We start from the raw sequence: 19,971 nt of genomic DNA on the forward strand, positions 1-19,971 counted from the left end.
CCCCCTCCGTCCATGCCTAGGAAGGTGAACATCCAAACTGGCTAGGCTCCCACAAAGCCAGAACATGAAGTAAGATCAAAACCCCTTGCCATTGTCCTTGGCTTCTCAGCAGCCCTCATTGTTCGCCATGTGCAGAGAGTGTGGTTTTATCCCATGCTTTTTCAGTCACAGTCCAGCTGGCCTTGGTGAGCTCCCAATAGATCAGCCCCACTGTCTCACTGGGTGGGTGCACCCCTCGTGGTCCTAACTTCCTTGCTCATGTTCTTCCTCCTTCTGCTCTTCATTGGGACCTTGGGAGCTCAATCCAATGCTCCAGTGTGGGTCTCTGTCTCTATCTCCATCCATCACCAGATGAAGGTTCTATGGTGATATGCAAGATATTCATCAGTATTGTTATAGGATAGGGTCATTTCAGGTTCCCTGTCCTCAGCTGCCCAAGGAACTAACTGGGGATATCGCCTTGGGCTCCTGGGAGCCACTCTAGGTTCAAGTCTCTTGCCAACCCTAAGGTGGCTCCCTTAACTAAGAATTGTGCTTCCTTGCTCCCCTATCCAACTTTCCTTTATCCCAATCATGCTGTTTCCCCAAGTTTCCCCATCCTCCACTTCTCACTTAGGCTTATCTTTCTTTAGGTTGGAAAAGTTTTCTTCTATGATTTTGTTAAATATATTTTCTGTGCTTTTGAGTTGAACATCTCCTTCTTCTATTCCTATTATTCTTATGTTTGGTCCTTTCATCATGTCCCATATTTCCTGAATATTTTGTGTTAGCTTTTATTGGATTTAATGTTTTCTTTAAGTGATGAATCTATTTCTTTTATTGTATCTTCAGCACTTGAGATTCTCTCTTCTCTCTCTTGTATTTGTGGTTCCTGATCATTTTCTCATGATTTCTGTTTCTATAATTTCCTCCGCTTGTGTTTTCTTTATTCCCTCTATTTCAGTTTTCGGGTCTCGAATGGTTTCTTTCATATGTTTGATTGCTTTTTCTTGGTTTTCTGTAAGGGGTTTATTGATGCCTCCTTATTTTTTGTTTGTCTTTTCCTCCATTTTTTGAGGGAATTTTTTGTTTCCTCTTTAAAGGCCTCAAACATTATCCTAAAGTTATTTTTAGGTCATTTACTTCTGTTTCATCTATATTTGGTTGTTCAAGTCTTGCTGTTGTAGGGCCACTCGATTTTACTGGTGTCGTGTTGTTCTTTGTGGTGTTGCCTATGTTCTTACCTTTTCCACTCATCTTTCCCTCTAATTGGTGTAGTTAGGACTCTCTGTGACTCTGGTAATCAGTCTTTCAGATGCAAGTGGATCCAAGGCTCAGATGGTTGCTCCTTGTGGTGTAGTCAGTGCCATGGTTCCAGTCACTCCATTTGTCACTCTATGTTCCTGGAGTAGCTCAGCACTCCCAGGGTTTGCCCTGCTTTTGTGGAGTTTGCTGTCTCAGGCCTTCTCTGGCCCAGGTTGCTGGCTCAGTAATATTTCTGGTCTAGATCTGCTCCTGCAGAGGTCCCTGGCTTGTGGTTGGTCCTGAAAAGGTCTCTGCCTCTGATGTACTCCCTCAGAAGTCCCAGACTCACACCTGGATGAGCAGAAGTCTCTGGTTCCTGCTTATTCTCTTGGAGGTCCCAGATTCACACCCAGATCTGCAGAGGTCCTGGCTCAGGCCTAGTTCCTTGGAGGTCCCAGACTCACAAATGAACCTGCAGAGGTTCTGGCTCCAGTCTACTTCCTCGGATGTCCCAGACTCATGCCCAGACCTGCAGAAGTCTCTGGTTCCTGCCTACTCTCTTGGAGGTCCAAACTCATGCCTGGACCTGCAGAGTTCCTGGCTCAGGCCTAGTTCCTCGGAGGTCCCAGGCTCATGCATGAACCTGCAGAGTTCCTGGCTCAGGCCCACTCCCTCAGAGTCCTAGACTCATGCCCGGACCCACAGAGATCTCTGGCTCCAGCCCACTCCCTCAGTAGTTGCTTCCATGTACCTGCTCCTGTGGAGTTCGCTGTCTCAGTCCTTCTCCATCCGAGGTCACTGGCTCAATCCTGTTTTTGCAAATGTCCTTGATCTGAATCCTCTCCTGCTCCTGTGGAGTTTGCTGTCTCAGGCCTGCTCCAGCCTAGGTCACTGGCTCAGTCCAGTTTCCCCCTAATATTGTTTTTATATGAAACATTTTTCTTGCATTTTTTATTTGTTTTGTGTGTGTGTGTATATGTGTGTGTGTGTGTACCAGTGAATTTAACTGAACTGACTTACAGAAACATGAATGAGGAAGAGGTTATTTACAGAAGTGTGAGCAACACAACAGTGATTCACCACTGACATAGACTTCTTTCCAACTATTTTCCTTTTGATTTTTTTTATTATATTTGTTTACTTATCACAAAGGGAAACGTGTTCCATGGTGAACATATAAAGGTCAGACAATAACTATGGCAGTCAGTTCTCTCACTCCACCTTGTAGATCCCAGGCACTGAGCTGGTTTTCATTGGGCCATTTTACTTTCCCATCCCAGGAGCTAGCTGTGCGTAAATCCTCATGCAGTCTCAGGACCTTGTGCCTCCTGCTGGAATGTTGACAATCAAATCACCCACAGGGATCATTGAGGTAGTCCTAGCTGCATGATTTTCAGAATATGGAAGACAGCATTTTGCAGGTCTCCTCTTCACCACCTGACTCTCATGTTCTTTCTGAGCTTTATAGAAGTTGGTACTGGTGCCTCATATAAATTGTGTATTTTCATTTGTGTTTTTCTTCTCAATGTATCAAAACCAGGGCCTGGTATATTCTAGGCTGTCCTTAGGCAGTCCTTCTACCACAAAGCTACATCTCAAGCCAAGATGTTGAGATATTTTATTATTTTAAAGATTTTTTAATTTAATTTTAAAGGGTTTATTTTAATGTCAATACTAGTAGTGATATGCATTTTAGTGTTTTGAAGACAATACACTTAAACTCTCCTCAGCTTCAACACATTTCAAGAAGGTGAAATATGTTTACATCTTTTTNCAGAACCTGGAAACAACCTAGATGCCCTTCAATGGAAGAATGGATGAAGAAAGTGTGGAATATATACACATTAGAGTATTATGCTGCAGTAAAAATTTAATTTTATTTTATATTCATTAGTGTTTTGCCTGCATGTATGTCTATGTGAGGGTGTCAGAGTCCCTGGAATTGGAGTTAAAGTCAGGTGTGAACTGCCATGTGGATGCAGGGAATCAAACCTGAGTCCTCTGGAAGAGCTGCTAGTGCTCTTAACCACTGAGCCATCTCTCCAACACCAATATTTTATTTTTAAACCTCTATTTATATTAGTTTTAATTACATGCATTGCATGTGTGTTTGTGTTTCTGCACATTGAGCGCTGATGAGCATGGGGATCGGAGGCTTTGGGTCCTTCTGGAGCTGTAGCTATAAATGGTTGTGAGCCATCCTACATGGGTGCTAAGAGCCAAACTCAGGTCTTCTGCAAAAACAATATGTGTTCTTAACTGTGGTGCCATCTCATCAGTCTTTTGCAATATTTTAAGTAAGCAAAAATCACAAAAATGGTCTCAGCAGCTCTCACACATAGACATCTAGATTTAAAAATTCCATTTGTTATTTATACTTATGATGTCTCTAGGAACTGATGATTGGTTTTTGTATTGTGCAGGGCATTCAGGAGAGTCACTGGAGTTTAATTTTAGGCTCCTTGGCAGCAGGCAAAGCTTCTCTATTCATAAACATATTTACCGATTGTACACAAAGGTTGTATTTGGGGTATAATAAGTTCCTCATATTAAAGCCCCTGTAATATATTCTATATGTTCCCTGAAAGAAATCATTACACCCCTGCAATTTCAGTCCTTATTGTGCACTGTTTGCACTACCCAATAACTCAAGGTCTCCAAGCAGGCCTGGATAGTATTGTGATTACAGTCATGTAACAGATTAAAGAAAACAAACAAAACTTCAGAAAAACCACTCTATAAATCATAGAAAATAATCACTGTTCTCTACTATGATATCTTCAAGGTCTTGGAACCTTCAATAAACAACTAATACATTCTCGCATTGCCCTACCTTCAGTGAGAAACAACTTTTTCCTTCTAATGTTTACCCAAGATACAATGACTCTATTAGATTCCCACTATGAACTCTTTTGTCTTTAAGTGACTCATTGTTTATTGAATGTCCTCATCTGTCACTTTACAAAGACTCCATGGATCTGTGGTCAGACTCCCTTAGTTGGACTGGGAACTCCTGCAGCAACATGTTGTATAATCAGAGTGAAAGTCATGTAACATTGGAGTCAAAATGTGGATTTGGGGTTCCCCCTTCATAACCTGATGGGCTAATCAGCTGTTTTCCCCACACAGGTTGTTTGATGGCCAAACACCTGTGTTAGCTATCACAGACACAGAGATGATGAAGAATATTCTAGTAAAGGAATGCTATTCTGTGTTCACAAACCGACGGGTAGGTAACGTTTTTAAATTTGAAATATTTAAGGATTTATTTTTGTTATGTATTTATAACTATATGTGTGTGTGATTGAATATGTATATTTATGAGTGAATGCTATATGTGTGTAGGTTCCTATGGAGTCCAGAAAAGGGGATGAGTCCCCTGGAGCTGGTGTTCCAAGCAGTTGGAGGGGTCTGATATGGGTGACGTGAACTGAACCTCTCTCCTCCAGAAGATCAACAAGCACCCTAAACTGTTGAACCATCACCCAAACCTCCCCATTTTAATAATTCAAAACAGTGTATTTTCTTATTGAATTTATTTTGGTTGTTTATTTTGGTTTTTCAGAAGCAGAGTTTTTCTGTGTAACCCTGACTGCCTGGAATTCACACTGTAGACCAGGTGGTCCTTGAACTCACAGAGATCTGCCTGACTTTTGAAACCATAGAAAATTCTTGTCTTACAAACAGCAAATATTTGTATTTTTTTGGACTCTAGGATATAGGACCAATGGGGATAATGAGTAAAGCCATCTCCTTAGCTAAGGATGAGGAGTGGAAGAGAATTCGAGCCTTGCTGTCTCCCACCTTCACCAGTGGAAAACTCAAAGAGGTGACTAAAAGGACTTCTAGCTGAAATGTTTGTGTGACTTGAGTCTCCACACCTAACAACCATGGATGCCTTTGTGTTTTATGCTTAGATGTTCCCCATCATTGAAGAGTATGGAGATATTTTGGTAAAATACTTGAGAAGAGAGGCAGAGAAAGGCAAGCCTCTCGACATGAAAGAGTGAGTAGTGGTACATCCACTGTGGTTGTGGGAGAGGAAGGGCAGCAGGGGCAGAAGGGTCAACCTTCTGTGTGTCTCACATGTCCAGCCGCTCCTTCTTCCCTTTTAGACACTAGATGACAAAATGTACAGTTGAGAAAGAAATGTGATAGTATCAAGGTCGCAAGGGTAAAGGGTGGGTAGGGGAAGGTGCTTGGTCAACTGAGGTGGTTTAGCCTATCTTGGCCAAGAATATGAATTATTTCAGGCTTCTTGCTGCATGTGTTAAATGTGTATGTCTTTATTTCCTCAGAGTATTTGGGGCCTACAGTATGGATGTCATCACGAGCACAGCATTTGGTGTGAACGTCGATTCCCTCAATAAACCAAAGGACCCTTTTGTGGAAAAAGCCAAGAACTTCATAAGATTTGATTTTTTTGATCCATTATTCATGTCAGTAGGTATGTATGATGGTTCTTTTGCCTTTTGACCCACTGATCTTGTGTGTGACCATGATTGTCAGTTCTTTCTTCTCTTCCACACTTACCAAAAGTAGCAACTTTATTGGTATATAATTCACTTGACATGTAATTTACTATCTTGTTGGATTGTACTTATAGGCACTATCCAATAGGTTCAGTGCATTCAAAGACATGTAGTCCCTTACTTGTTTTCAATATTCATAATTCTTTTAGACAAGATCTCACTATGTAGCTCTAACTGGCCAGAAGTTGCTGTGTAGATCAGGCTGGCCTTGAACTCACAATGATCTCCCTACTTCTGCAACCTGAGTGCTGGAATTAAAGGTGTAAGCCACTGCAAGAAGAAGAAGAAAAAAACATTAAAACCAAAAAAACAGAAAAAGAAAGAAGAAAAAAAAAAAATAAAAAACAAACAAGAAAAAAAAAAAAAAATACAAGAAAAGAAACAAAAACAAAAAAAAAACCAAAAAAAAAAAAAAAAAAGTGTAAGCCACTATTCCTGGCTTTGATTTGGAATTCTTCTATTTTTCCTTTGATAGTGTCTTGATTATACCCACCCCTAACTCTCACCTCCCACTTGCCTTACATACCCTAAGACATCTTTCACTCAACTTTGTCCCCCCAACTTTTTTTGTCACCCAGAGAGTCCAAAGAATGCTGCCTGCTAGGATGCTGACCAATATTATTGGCATGATCTCATGCAGGTGGTCCGTTCAGGAGTGGGCCATGCCTCATCATGGATATGGCATGTTGCATCACTACTCCCTGCCTCTTACTTTACTCCCACATCGACTTTCATGATGTTCCTAGAGCCTATAGTGGTAGGGGTGTTGATACAGATGCTCCATGCAGGGTTCAGCACTCAACAATCACTTATTCCCAACACTTTGATCACTTAGGACTCTGAATTGACTGTTGATCTACATGGCCAATTACCAATGTCAACTGCAGAGGACTCTATTCTAGTCATGCTGCACATTTGCACCATTGTCCTGCAAGCAGCCTTGACCTGAGCAACCACCAATTCACTTTCTCTATATTTACATATTCTGAGTAAATGGGCTCATAGACTATGTCATCTCTGTGACAGGCCTCTGTCATTTAGCACATTATTAAAGGAAGTAAGCATTACTGTCTTCTGTGTCTATGAACAATTAATATTCCATTTTAGTTGTTCAACTGAAGTTAGTTTTACGTTTGCTATGAATTTTGCTGCTATAAGAATTTGCATACAAGGTTATATTTGATATTTGCTTTTTTGTTTGGGGTTATATGTTCAGAATTTTTGTTCCTGAGTTACAAAGTAACCCCATTTTAAACATATTAAACAATTGAGCATTTATTTTCCATAGTATTTATAGCATTTTCTATGTCTTCTAGAAATGCAGGAGAGTTCCAGATTCTCCATGTTTAGCCCAACACTTGGCTCTTCCATGACTTTGATCATTGCCACTTAGTGGATATGCTGCAGGCTGAACCTGTAGTTTTGATTAGAATTTCCCTGGTCCTAACGCAATTAAAAAACAGAGCTAGATGTGTTAATGTCTGCTTTTAGATCATCTCTCTTATATAATAGAACCGTTTTAACATTTTTAAAAGATTTATTTATTTTTATTTTATGTGTATGAATGTTTTACTTGGACATATTGTATCACATGGATGAAGTGCCTGCTCAGGCCATAAAGGGCATGGAACTGGAGTTACACATGGCTGAAAGCAGACATGTGGGTTCTGGGAATCAAACCTGGGTCCTCTGTAGAGCACCAGTGCTACCTGTGGAGCCATCTCTCCAGTCCCTGTAGTATTTTTGTATATGTTCTGGGTGCAGTTAGCAGTGGTGCTTCATTTAAAGGTTTAATGCTTTCTCTGTCAATTACTTTTCCATCCACAGCTCATGTGCCCTTTTGCCTACATTCCACCCTTTCTTAACACCTAATATTATCCTCTTCTTGTCTCCTTTTGAGCATTATCCCATATCCACACTTACACCTGTTCACATATTTGCATCTATTCGTTATAGGCTAGACTCTGGACGTGAGGGAGATCATGTGATGTTTCTTTATTTCTGAATTTGGATCACCTGTCTTTGAACTTGGCTTTACAAGGGTTCTGGGTACCAAATTCAGGTCTTGTGCATGCATGGCAAGTATTTTATCAGTCAAACCACCTCTCCTGCCCTGGAGTTAGTTGTTATAAAATTGAATTTGATACTGTAAAGTTTGGTTATTTGAGATTTTATAAATGAAGGCTATAAGCCTATGGATGGACTGTATTTGGACCGCCAGAACACAAATAATGACACAGAGACTTTTTATTAATCATGAAAGCTTGTTCTTAGTTCAGACTTGTTCCCAACTAGTTCATTTTTGTTTCTTTGTTTTTCGAGTCAGGGTTTCTCGGTAGTTTTGGTTCCTGTCCTGGACCTAGCTCTTGTAGACCAGGCTGGCCTCAAACTCATAGAGATCTGCCTGCATCTGTCTCCTGAGTGCTGGAATTAAAAGCCTGTGCTACCACCACCTGGCTTCCTCTGGCTCTTATAGCTTAAATTAACCTATTTCTATTAATCAATGTTCTATCATATGGCTCATTATGTTTATTCCTTATGTACATCTGATACTCCATTCCTATTACCTCCCCCAATCTTTCTGGTGAATTACAACTCTCTTCTTCCCAAACTGCCTGCCTCTCTCTTCCTGGAAGTCCTACCTGTGCTCTCCTGCCTAGTTATTGGCCATTCAGCTAGTTGTTAAACCAATCAGAAGGTCCTTTACAGAAATACATCTTCACAGTGTACAAAAAGATTATCCCATAACATAAGCCTCCCTGTGCCTTTTCTGTACATGATCTTAGTTTATCTTCATTTCATACTCAGGACATTTTCCATACTTTTGCTGATTGGAAGGGATCCCAAGATCTCATGTGTGCTAGGAAAGTACTCCACCATGAAACTACATCTCAACAAATTTTCCTGTATCCTGCTGGGGTCCGTTGCCCTATTGGTTATTTAAATTTTTTTTTCCATTATTTACACAGAGCGCTCCAGCTGTTCTCGAACCCGGGACCTCGGGAACAGCGGTCAGCGCTCTTAGCCTCTGAGACACCTGTGCGGCTGCACTACTGGTTATTTAGTAAGAGTGTATTGTCAACATGCACAAAACTCTGACTTTCCAAACATCCTTTCTGGTGCTTGTTTTGTTTATATCACGCCAGTTGAGAAACAAATACCATCTTGGCTCTTCTTTCTTTACTATTTATTTATTTATTTATTTATTCACTGATTGATTGATTTACTAGTTTAAGAAGAAATTTATTGATTTATTTGTGTGTGTTGCACACATGTGCTTTGGTGTTTTGTGGAATGTGCAGATTAGAGGACAACTCACAGTGGTTCCTTCTCTCCTTCCTCAGTGTCTGATTAAGTTTTCAAACGCAGGTTGTTAGGCTCTTCTGCAGGACCCTTTAGCTATTGAACTATGTCAATGGCCGTGTCTATATTTTGAATCCACACAAACTACAAAAGCAGAGTTAAATCCAATAGTCAGATTTGTTCCTTTGAGTACCCCAGAATGCAGAAGAAGTATTATGATGGTGATCCAGTGTGAGAAAGGTCACAGAGAGACTTTGGTTGTTTGAGACCCTGGTGACTTATTCTTTGGATTGTGTGTGGTTTCTCTAAATGAAACTTGCATCTCCACTAAAACTTATTTTTTAATCTTTCTTTTCCAGTACTCTTTCCATTCCTCACTCCAATGTATGAGAGATTAAATGTCTCCGTGTTCCCTAAGGATTCCATAGCATTTTTCAAAAACTTTGTGGAAAGAACGAAGGAAAATCGCCTAAATTCTAAGCAGAAGGTGAATTTTTTCATGAGAGGTCCAGGGTTTGACAACATGTTGGGCTGTGAATATGTGAACTGTGTGTTTCCCTTCATCTATCACTAAAGGTAGATAAAGAAGACTCGATTTAGAGAGAGAAAAAGAATATTTTTCTATTTCTGTGAGCGAGGTTAAAATTTTAAAAAATACTGAAAGTAAGTCAGGAAATAACTCTTAACAATAGGAATGAAGCCAAGAGTGCACTGCATAAGGATTGGGGAAAAAAATGGCAAGGGAAAAGACCTGTGCAACATCAAGACCAAAAAAATCTCCACTTTAGATGAGAGATGACCTCTCCAAGTTTCACTCCTTACTGAAGAAATATTGGCTGTTGATGACTGCAGGGGGAGGGTGTTGCCACAGTCAGTTTCCCATGCACCAGCAGATAGCCCTACAACCAAGTACTTACGGGCAGCATCATTGGAACTCAATGGGTTATTAAAAAGAAGAGGTCATGAAGTCTGGAGCAAGAAATGTTACAAAGGATCTAGAAGGAATTGAATAGAGGAAATGGTGGAATGGGTATGACCATATCTCATTGTATACATCTATGAAATTCTCTGAGAAAAGATAAAAGTGATTAAAATAAGGGAAATACTATTTCCACCTCCTTCAAAAAGATTTTCAAAAAATCACTGTTATTGTTTAAAATTGTATCTGTTGTAATTTATTGTAAAAGTGGTTGATAGGGTAGCTGGATTGCTTTCTGGCTAGCCACTGGTGCTTTTGTTCTGACATGGCTCAAGCAACCCTAGCCACATTTGTGACTTTAAGGTAGCTACATTCTCAGAAAGGAGGTTAAGCTTCTGCACTCCTGGTCCACCTCTGACCTTCTATTTTTTTTCAACTTCTCTTTTGCTTCCAGCACCTAGTGGATTTTCTTCAGCTGATGATGAACTCTCATAACAATTCCAAAGTCAAAGAGTCTCATAAAGGTAACCAAGGTCTGTCTGGTCTATGAACAAGGAAGCCCATGGGCAGTGGTCAGGTTGCTCAGAAAATGTGTGGGAAGGTTGTTTAGCAGAAGAATACTTCTGTCAGGTTACTGAAAGGACACGGCTATATCTACATGGAATTTTCTAGAAGCACATAGACACAAGTTTGTTCCAAACATGAAGGGTAGCCATGATGGAAGTCTTCAACGGTCTCTGAGAGTCACCTAGGTCTACACAGGTGGTGTTTCTGTCTTTCCTAGCATACTAACTGGGAGCTCTGCCTAGACATTTGAGTCTAAACATCCAGTCAGGAGGCATGTACCCAAATGGTACTTATACTTTCTGGAGCCCCTTGTATACATGTGTTCTCTACATGAATCTCTGGTAAAAATTTACGTTTATGTGTTAAATAAGTGGAATCTTGGGAAAACCTCCTTGTACAAATACACCGGTTCTCTTCATTCTTTTACACACTTAAAATTACTTTTATATTTTTATCTTCTTAAGGTAGCATATGCATGTGTGTACATGAGTGTGTTCACATGTATACACCTCTATGTGTGTATGGATTCCTGAGGAAGTCACCAAGTGTTTTCCTCAATCAAACTCTGCCTTTTTTTCCAGACAAAGTCTCTCATCAAACCTGTCTGGCAGCCAGCAGGTCCCTATGATCTAAGAGTTGGGGTTACACGGTTGTATTACCACACTTGATTTTTGACATGAGAACTGTGAGGATTCAAACTCAGGTCCTCATGCTTGTGAAGCAAATTCTCTTACCCAATGAGTCATCTCTCTCGCCTCCCATTTATGTTTAAGTTTTAATTTAAAAGCATCATTACTATCATGATTGCTAATTTAAAGACTTTATTCTACATGTGTTTATCAGTAGCTAATGTAACGGGAGTCTTCCATTCTTACGATTTCGTTATTTCTAATACATACAATTGTTTGTGTATAGCATATGATCTTTTAGATTCCCAAATTTGCTTTTCAAATTCATTATATATTTTGTGTTTGAATTCTCTCCAGTTTATCTGCATGAAGCCCTTTAATATGATCAGCTAACTTCAAATTGAGCTATCCTTTCTCTTCCTCCTTTTGAAACAGGGTCTCATTTAGCCCAGGCTGTCCTCACATTCATGGTGTGCCTGAGGATGACCTTTTAACTTCTATACTACCGTGCTTAGTTTATTCAGTGATGCAGATTCAACCCATGACTTTATGCATGCCAGGTTAGCGCTCTACCTATGGAGCTACATATCCTCAGCCCTTCTGTTTCAATTTTGATTGCTAAAATAGATATTAATTTTTAAAATACCCACTGATTGTGGGTTTATAGTCCAGTTTCAATTTAGTAGCAAGGATTTACACTAAATGGGAAAAACTTTACCAACAAAAGAGTCACAGCACTCATGGTAAAAGGTTTACAACTGCCTGTAACTCCAGCTCATGGGCTCCATAGCCATCTTCTGTTCTCCATGGGCACTTGTACACGTGTGAGTTCACATACACAAATAAATAAAAATTATAAATCTTAAGCCTTAGCGGAGGACTGGAGTTCAGTACCTAGGACCTACTTCTGAAAGTTCACAACCTTCTAAAACTTTATCTCTATGGGATCAAATACCCTCTTCTGGATTCCACAGACACCTCTCCATACACAGAGCCCATACACACACAAATACATGTAAATAAAAATAAAAATAAATCCTAAAAATAGTAAATTACGTGTCTTGAAGCTGTGCACTGATGGTGATGCTTTATGAACATAGCATAAACCATAGGAAGTCCTGGCTGAAGCAATCTTTTCCTTCTCTGGCTGTCACATGGATGTCAGGGTGATAACAGTCCCAGAGTGACTGGGTGGCTTCTCCACATTTCTCTCTAGGGAAACAGGAGCATCATTTGATTTTCCCCTCATCTTTTTTATGTTGGTACACCCTACCCACATTTCTGAAATGTTTTCTTACTTTCAGCTCTATCTGACATGGAGATCATGGCCCAGTCAATTATCTTTATTTTTGCTGGCTACGAAACCACCAGCAGCACCCTTGCCTTCACCCTGTATTTACTGGCCACTCACCCTGATATCCAGAAGAAACTTCAGGAGGAGATCGATGTGGCTCTGCCCAATAAGGTGAATAGTTAGTGGTTGGAATATGAGGAAAAAGAGATACCTTCTCATCAACTACAGTGGTCTGTGTGTGTGTGTGGGGGGGGTTATAGATCATAGACCTATACTGGGAATTTTTCTAAATCACTCTCCACCAAGTTTTTTGAGACAGGCTTTCAAACTGAACTCGGAGCTCATCAATTTGGCTATGCAGTCTGGCCAACGCTCAACAGGCATGCCCTGTCTCTGCCCCACCCCTCTGCTAGAATTATAGATGTGAGCCACTATATCTGTCTTTATGAATGATGTGTATCTAAATTTAGGCTTGCACCTTACTAATTGGAATATCTTTAAGGCCCAAGTGATAGTTATTCTAACCACTCTGGAAGAGGCTGGATGGGTGATTCAATGGTCAAGAGCACTGACTGTTATTTAAGAAGTTCCATTCAGGTTTGATTCCCAGTACCTAAATGGTAGCCCTCAAATATCTGTCATACCAGTCAGAAGGGATATGATGCCCTCTTCTGACTTCTGTGGGCACTGCACTCATATGGTGCACAAAAACATATGTAGGCTGATGACAACTTATGCTGGAGAAGGAACACTCCTGCATTGCTGGTGGGAATGCAAGCTGGTGGGAATGCAAACTGGTGGGAATGCAAGCTGGTACAGCCCATTTGGATGTCAGTGTGGTGATTTCTCAGAAAATTAGGAAACAGCCTTCCTCAAGACACAGTAATACCACTTTTGGGTATATATCCAAAGGATGATCAACCATGCCACAAGGACATGTGCTCAGCTATGTTCATAGCAGCATTGTTTGTCATAGACAGAACCTGGAAACAACCTAAATGACCCTTGACTGAAGAATGGATAAGGAAAATATGGTACATTTAAACAATGGAGTACTATACAGCAGAAAAAATAATGATATCTTGGATTTTGCAGGCAAATAGATGGAGCTAGAAAACATTATTTTGAGTGAGGTTACCCAGACCCAGAAAGACAATTATCATACATACTCACTCATAAGTGGCTTTTAAACATAAAGCAAATAAAACCATCCCACAAATCACAATCCCAGAGAACCTAGACAACAATGAAGACCCTAAGAGAGACATACATAGATCTAATCTATGTGGGTAGTAGGAAAAGACAAGATCTCCTGAGTAAATTTGGAGCATGGAGGCCTTGGGAGAAGGTTGAAGAGGAGGGGAGAGACAGGGAGAGGAGCCGAGAAAAATTTAAAGCTCAATAAAAAATTAAAAAATTAAAAACAAAACATGTAGGCAAAACACCTAAACTAAATTAAAACAATTTTTAAAAACCCCTTTAAAATGTTGTAAGTACCTAGGACCTTTGCAATGCTGAGTTCAACTTTGGATCTACTGAGACCTCAACAATTTCATGCAGACCAATTTAAAGTTAATCTAAAATTCCAGCACAACCCTTTTTCTTTTTTCCCAGACACCTCCCGGTTATGATAAAGTGATGGAGATGGAGTACCTCGACATGGTGCTGAGTGAAACCCTTAGACTATACCCAATTGCTAACAGACTTGAGAGAGTCTGTAAACAAGATGTAGAAATGGATGGTGTGTTTGTTCCTAAAGGCTCCGTAGTGATGGTACCACTTTATGCTCTTCACCATGACCCACAGTACTGGCCAGAGCCTATGGAATTCCGCCCTGAAAGGTACTAGAATCCCAGAAGTGGGTATCAACTATGCTGGGCGGTATATGGGTGTCTCTTATGGGAGGATGGTCTAAATGTGATTTTTACATCCATTTGTATTCTCTGAGAATGACAGAGAAAGGGGAGAAAAAAAGAGGATAGGGAAAGAGACACAATAAGAAAAGATGAGAATTTAAATACAGAGTGTTTTTCTCATCTTTACTCAAGTAACAAATGATCAACTAAAGTCTGAGGCAGGAACCCGCTTTCCTTCAGTCTAACTGACGTGCTTTTCAGAGATGCAACCCAGCATTATCATGAAGGAACTTTTGGAGTTCAGAGTTAAATCCCTCTGCTTTCCTTTTTATTCTTTGACAATTGCATGTGTGTACAATGTATTTTCGTCATTTTCACCTCACATTGTCTGTCTCTTCTCTCTTATACACATCTTGAATCCCTACATATCCCCAGCAAGTCTTCCTTCTATTTTCATGTCTTTCTGCTTTCTTGTGACTTGTGGGTTTAATTAGGGTTGCTTTGTAAGTGTAGGTATAGAAGTTATTTATTGGCAAATGAACAACTCACCAGTAGCTGCACAACTGAAGAGATTATTTCCCAAACCCCAGGAATCATTAGTTGTCAGTAGCTCTTTAGGGAAATGGCACTTTAAGAACTCTTTCCCTCATCCATGATGTAATATATCAACATGGTCCAGCCTTGTGCAGGCAACCAGAGATGCTGGGAGTTCATGAGGAAAACAGCTGTGTCAGGTCCAGAATATAGTGTTTCACAGCACACTTTTCATTCCCTGGCTCTTACATCATCCTGCCCCTCTTCTGAGATGTTCCCTGGGCCCTGGAGGGGATGATATAGATATTCCATTAAGCACTGAGCACTACACAATCACTCATTCTCAGCAGTTTGACCAGTTATGACTTTCTGTGTTAACTGTCTCCACTGCACTCAGGAGAGTCTCTGACCAAGACTAAGAGCAGCACTAATTTGTGTGTATAAACATATATAGAGAACAGTTTGATACCATGTAGTGAAACAACAGTAGTACATTCTCCCCTAGAGCCTAGGTCCTCACTAGCCTTTGGATTTTGACCAGATTTACAGTACTAGGCATTAATTCCCTCTATAAATGGAAAGTCCAATGCAATAAGATAATAGTTGGTTACCACTATCCCATAACACCACTATTGTATTATTGGACACATAGGTTATTTTTTTCTCTCAAACAGCATTTGTCTCAACTAGCATATGGAAAGTCTTATAGGACAAGAATGACAGAAAGGACTTTTAGTGTACGATTCTCAGAGCCAAATACCTGGAAGCAGAAGTTCAATGAACCTTTCCCAAACTACCTGTATGTTACTGGTTAGATGCATAAAGGCAACTTCATGTATATAGTTCTTATGCTTTTATCCTTTGCTAACTTGTCATTACTATGTGCCTCCAGGTTCAGCAAAGAGAACAAGGGCAGCATTGATCCTTATGTATACATGCCCTTTGGGAATGGACCCAGGAACTGCATTGGCATGAGGTTTGCTCTCATGAACATGAAACTTGCTCTCACTAAAGTCCTGCAGAACTTCTCGTTCCAGTCTTGTAAGGAAACACAGGTGAGGGGAAAAACTATCTCTGTAAATAATGTTGTATGGGAGACATTTTTCAAATGAAACTTCTGTCTATAAAAACTAATCTGCTTGTTTGAGGTTTGCTAATTCATTTTATGGCCTAATGAGTTATTTGTAAAGAGCTAAGTGGCCATTGGTTCTTTGTCAGTATAGAGTACAACTGTAGCATTATGAAGAGTTAGTGCAGGCAATGTGACAGGATTATGTGCATTCTATTTGTAGTTCCAGTCATGTCCACTGGAGATTGGGTACGTCATGTGCTGTGAAGAGGTTCAGTGATCAGGTTTTCCTGTTTGTTGGGTGGTGAACTCTTCTTCCAGAACTCTCAGAAGCCCTCCTCTGAGAGTCTTGTCAATTACTGGCTGTACATTAGAATCACCAAGGAGCTTTATAAATCCATATATGAGGTCTGAGATGTTTCTCAAATAGAAAAGTGCTTACCTCACATGCACAAAGCCCTAGTTCCCATCCCAAGAACTGTGGCAGTAGCTCTGGTGAAGCATACTTGCAGTCCCTGTACTCAGGAAGTAGAGGAAATATGATCATAAATTCAAGTAATCCTTAGCCATATAGTGAATTTGAAGCCAGAAAAAGCTACATGACACCTTACATCAAAAGCAAAAACAGAAACTCATGACGCCTGGTTATTTCTGAAATCCTTAATTAATTTGTAGTTTTAAAAGCTCGTCGTCTGACTTCCCATGTGATGCCAAGTGGGGAGTCATTATTTTAAAACATAATTGCTAGGGCTCAAGAGACAGCGTAGTGTTTAAGAGCGCAAGTTTCTCTTACAAAGGACCTGAATTTAGTCCTCAGCACCCATATGGTGCCTAACGACCATTTGTAACTCTTATGTCCTTCTCTGACTTCCGTTGAGACTGCACATATATACCTGCACATATATATACATATATACACATGTGCAGGTAAAACACTCCTATACATACAATAAAAATAAATAAATCTTTACAAAGCTGCTGCTTATGATGAATTCCAACCTTATGGGGCATCTTCATGGTTTTGCCTCACTTCTCAGGACCTCTGCTTCAGAAAACAAGTAGTTGTCATGTTCCCATAAATAGTGTATCCTTTATCCCCTACATACTGTGTTCTCATACTTCAAATTCTTGTTCATTCCCCAAATGAATCTTCCTCTTGGGTTTATGACCTCATTACTCTGCTTTTGTCTTCTGCAGGCTGTATTTATCACCTATGCTAATACTTTGTCATTAAAGCCTTCAGTTTGGTTGTGTTTTTTCTCTCAGTATTGAAGGATATCCCATATCTTTTATAAATTACCTCATATCATTCCTTCCACAAACCCCAATGGTCCTTTGTGGAGAATTTGTGTGTTGAAAGCCTTTGGTAAATGTTTTGAAGTAGAACCTACAATTATAATATTCTCTCACAGAAATTAAAACTAATTAAAAATGACAGCTCACACTTGTGCATATATATATTATATATAATATATATTATCTACATCTCTTTTTTGCTTCCATGGAAAACACATGTATACTACTTAAAATTTTAAAAGAATAAGATGGAACATTTAGAGAAAGCATTTGCATTTTCTGAACAACTCATTCCTGTTTCATGCAAAGAGATGGCTAAAAATTTATGGTACTTGTGTGTTTAGAATGTGGCTTCTCTTTGACAAATAGTTTTATTGGATGAATAGAGGGATAGGAATATTTGTTCTGTAATTTCTGGTTCAAGGCACTCATGTAGATTTATCAACACATAATCTCACTTCTTTTACTACTTTCTCACTAAAACGTTTAAACCATAAGCATGAACAGAGATTAAAACAGACAAAGCAAGGTTCAGGTTTCGAGAGCCAATGGCACACCTGTCAAGGGCAGATGCTCTGGCAAGCTCCAGTCATCTTAAATTTGACACCTCTCTATCTCCATGACTACTTTGTTCCCCTCCCTTCTCCTGTGACCAAAAGATTGTTCCTCCGTTCCCTTCCATCACTGAATAGCATGATGCTAAACCATCACTGAAAATACTGTAGGACTCAGAATTCTTCATTCATCCCATCCTTGAAAGCCACAAATAGATGCCAAAAAGCAAGCAAATATCTGTTCTCCTAAAGACTTGTCCAGAATTAGCTCAACTGTGCTAGTGACATATGATCTAGGCTGGCTGTGAGGACTGTTCATAGAGGTGAAATGTATCCTCTCAGGGTTAATTTGCAAATGTCAACAAACCAAAAATAACTTTTCAGAACTTAAGAAAAACAATATGACATAGTAACTGAGAATCAGGCTCAAATATGTTATACTGGCTGGGCTTAGTGATGCTTGCATTTAGTTCCAGCACTCAGGAAGCAGAAGCAGTTAGATCCTTGTGAGTTAAGACAAGCCTAGTCTACACAGTGAGTTGCAGGACCGTCACAGCTACAAAGTGAGAACCTGTCAGGAAAAACAAAACAAAATTTATATTCAACAGTTTTACTCCAAATTAGCATAGAACAGAAATAACATAAACCAATATGGCTTCATCTCAGACCCTGTATACAGTAGAGTCTCAATAAATGTATTGCCTTATGCATATTTGGAAGCATGCTTTCACCATCTATTGGTCACAGCTTGGAGGATAAGGAAGTCCAAGCATATGACCTCAAATGCAGCTTAGATGTCCCTGCAAAGCATCACCATTCTGAGTGGTTTTTTTATTTTCTTTATGGGTTGTGGTTGGCTCACTCACTGATTCTCAATATTACTTGCACTGTTGCAGATTCCTTTGAAATTAAACAGAAAACCACTTCTTCAACCAAAAAAACCCATTGTTCTAAAGGTTGTACCACGGGATGTGATCATAACTGGAGCATGACTTTCCCTCAAGGAGTCTGCAGAACATTGGAATCTTTAATTTACTTCATGAATAAAACTCAGCTGAAGATGAGGATTAATCAACTGGACTTGGTGCATGCTTAAAGATTCAGTGCATCCATTGAGCTTTCTCATTGTCAATACACAGTACAATCAAATGGAAAGGAAACGACTAAGTCAGCTGAGAGAATGAGAAATTCATCTTCTCTTGTCTTCCTGAGGCCATCTCCATCTCCATCAGATTGTCTCCATCAATTTCTTTTGAGTTCTTTGGAGAGTGACCATGTCTCTATAATTTGACCAATAAATTTTTAATTAAAATCTGAACAATTGTAACAGCTCAAGTTGTAAATTGTTATCATATGTTTTGGCTCCTAATGTTGCACTGAAATGATACACTAATGTTACACTGAAAATATAAATTAACATCCATTTAAAAAACCCAATTAAAAAAAGAAATGAAAAAAAAACTTTATAACTGGCAGTCGGGCAATAGTGTACTCAAGTTATGGCCCTTCTGTGCTGAGCAACATTATTCAGGGCAGTTAAATTTCTAATTATTAAGACCATGTGACCGCTTGGAAAATGCTTTGTATAAAAAAACATAAACACTTGACTAGGAACCCTGGTCTACAAAGCTGACCTTTTATGGATTGCTGACACTGAGATTAATGAGATCTGTAAACCTAAGCTCCACAATATTAAAAAACAAGTAGTTGATTCTCCACCTTCTTGATAATTGTCAATCAAAATAACCACAGTCATTAGAAAGGATATTGTCATCAAAACTCAGGTAGAAGAGTAGATCAAACACTTCTAGCATAAGAGAGACTGTTTACAAAACCCCTCATCATCCTTTCTCAGTCAAAGCAATAAAAGGCCCTATGAAAATTTGGCATGTTGACAATGGTCATTGCTAGCCTTAATAATAAATATTAATGCTTGTTAAATATTTCCCAAGTCCATTATATTACTAAGTAAAGTAAATGCCTTTCATATCTTCATATATCACCTTTGTATAAATGAAATTAAAGTTTAAAAATCTCTTAAAGACCAAAAAACCAATTTAAACACATTTTATATGCTTTTAGAGCTTACAATGTATTTTGGTCATATTAATTCCTTTCCTCAAACTCCTCCCAGATCTTTCCCCATCTCCCTTCTACCCAGCTTTATATTGTCTCTCACTATTTAAAAACAAAA

General features: G+C 39.4%; 1 protein-coding gene across 3 annotated transcripts in view; it reads left to right on the forward strand.

The window, feature by feature from the left end:
- Window positions 1-19,108, forward strand: part of LOC126495325 (cytochrome P450 3A11) — a 26,548-nt gene extending 7,440 nt beyond the window's left edge. The window contains exons 4-13 of one of the 3 annotated variants that reach the window (XM_050132914.1): window positions 4,354-4,453; window positions 4,940-5,053; window positions 5,142-5,230; window positions 5,523-5,671; window positions 9,419-9,546; window positions 10,433-10,511; window positions 12,479-12,639; window positions 14,083-14,309; window positions 15,751-15,913; window positions 18,674-19,108. In XM_050132914.1, the coding sequence (XP_049988871.1) occupies window positions 4,354-4,453; window positions 4,940-5,053; window positions 5,142-5,230; window positions 5,523-5,671; window positions 9,419-9,546; window positions 10,433-10,511; window positions 12,479-12,639; window positions 14,083-14,309; window positions 15,751-15,913; window positions 18,674-18,769 (1,306 nt within the window). In that variant the 3' untranslated portion in view covers window positions 18,770-19,108. The remainder of the gene's footprint in view (window positions 1-4,353; window positions 4,454-4,939; window positions 5,054-5,141; window positions 5,231-5,522; window positions 5,672-9,418; window positions 9,547-10,432; window positions 10,512-12,478; window positions 12,640-14,082; window positions 14,310-15,750; window positions 15,914-18,673) is intronic. The other 2 variants (XM_050132915.1, XM_050132917.1) reach the window with 2 other exon arrangements.
- Window positions 19,109-19,971: the final 863 nt, after the last annotated feature.

This window comes from Alexandromys fortis, unplaced genomic scaffold (assembly GCF_014885135.2).
Source record: "Alexandromys fortis isolate MF-2015 unplaced genomic scaffold, M_Fortis_MF-2015_v1.1 scaffold_438, whole genome shotgun sequence".
Taxonomy (NCBI): Eukaryota; Metazoa; Chordata; class Mammalia; order Rodentia; family Cricetidae; genus Alexandromys; species Alexandromys fortis.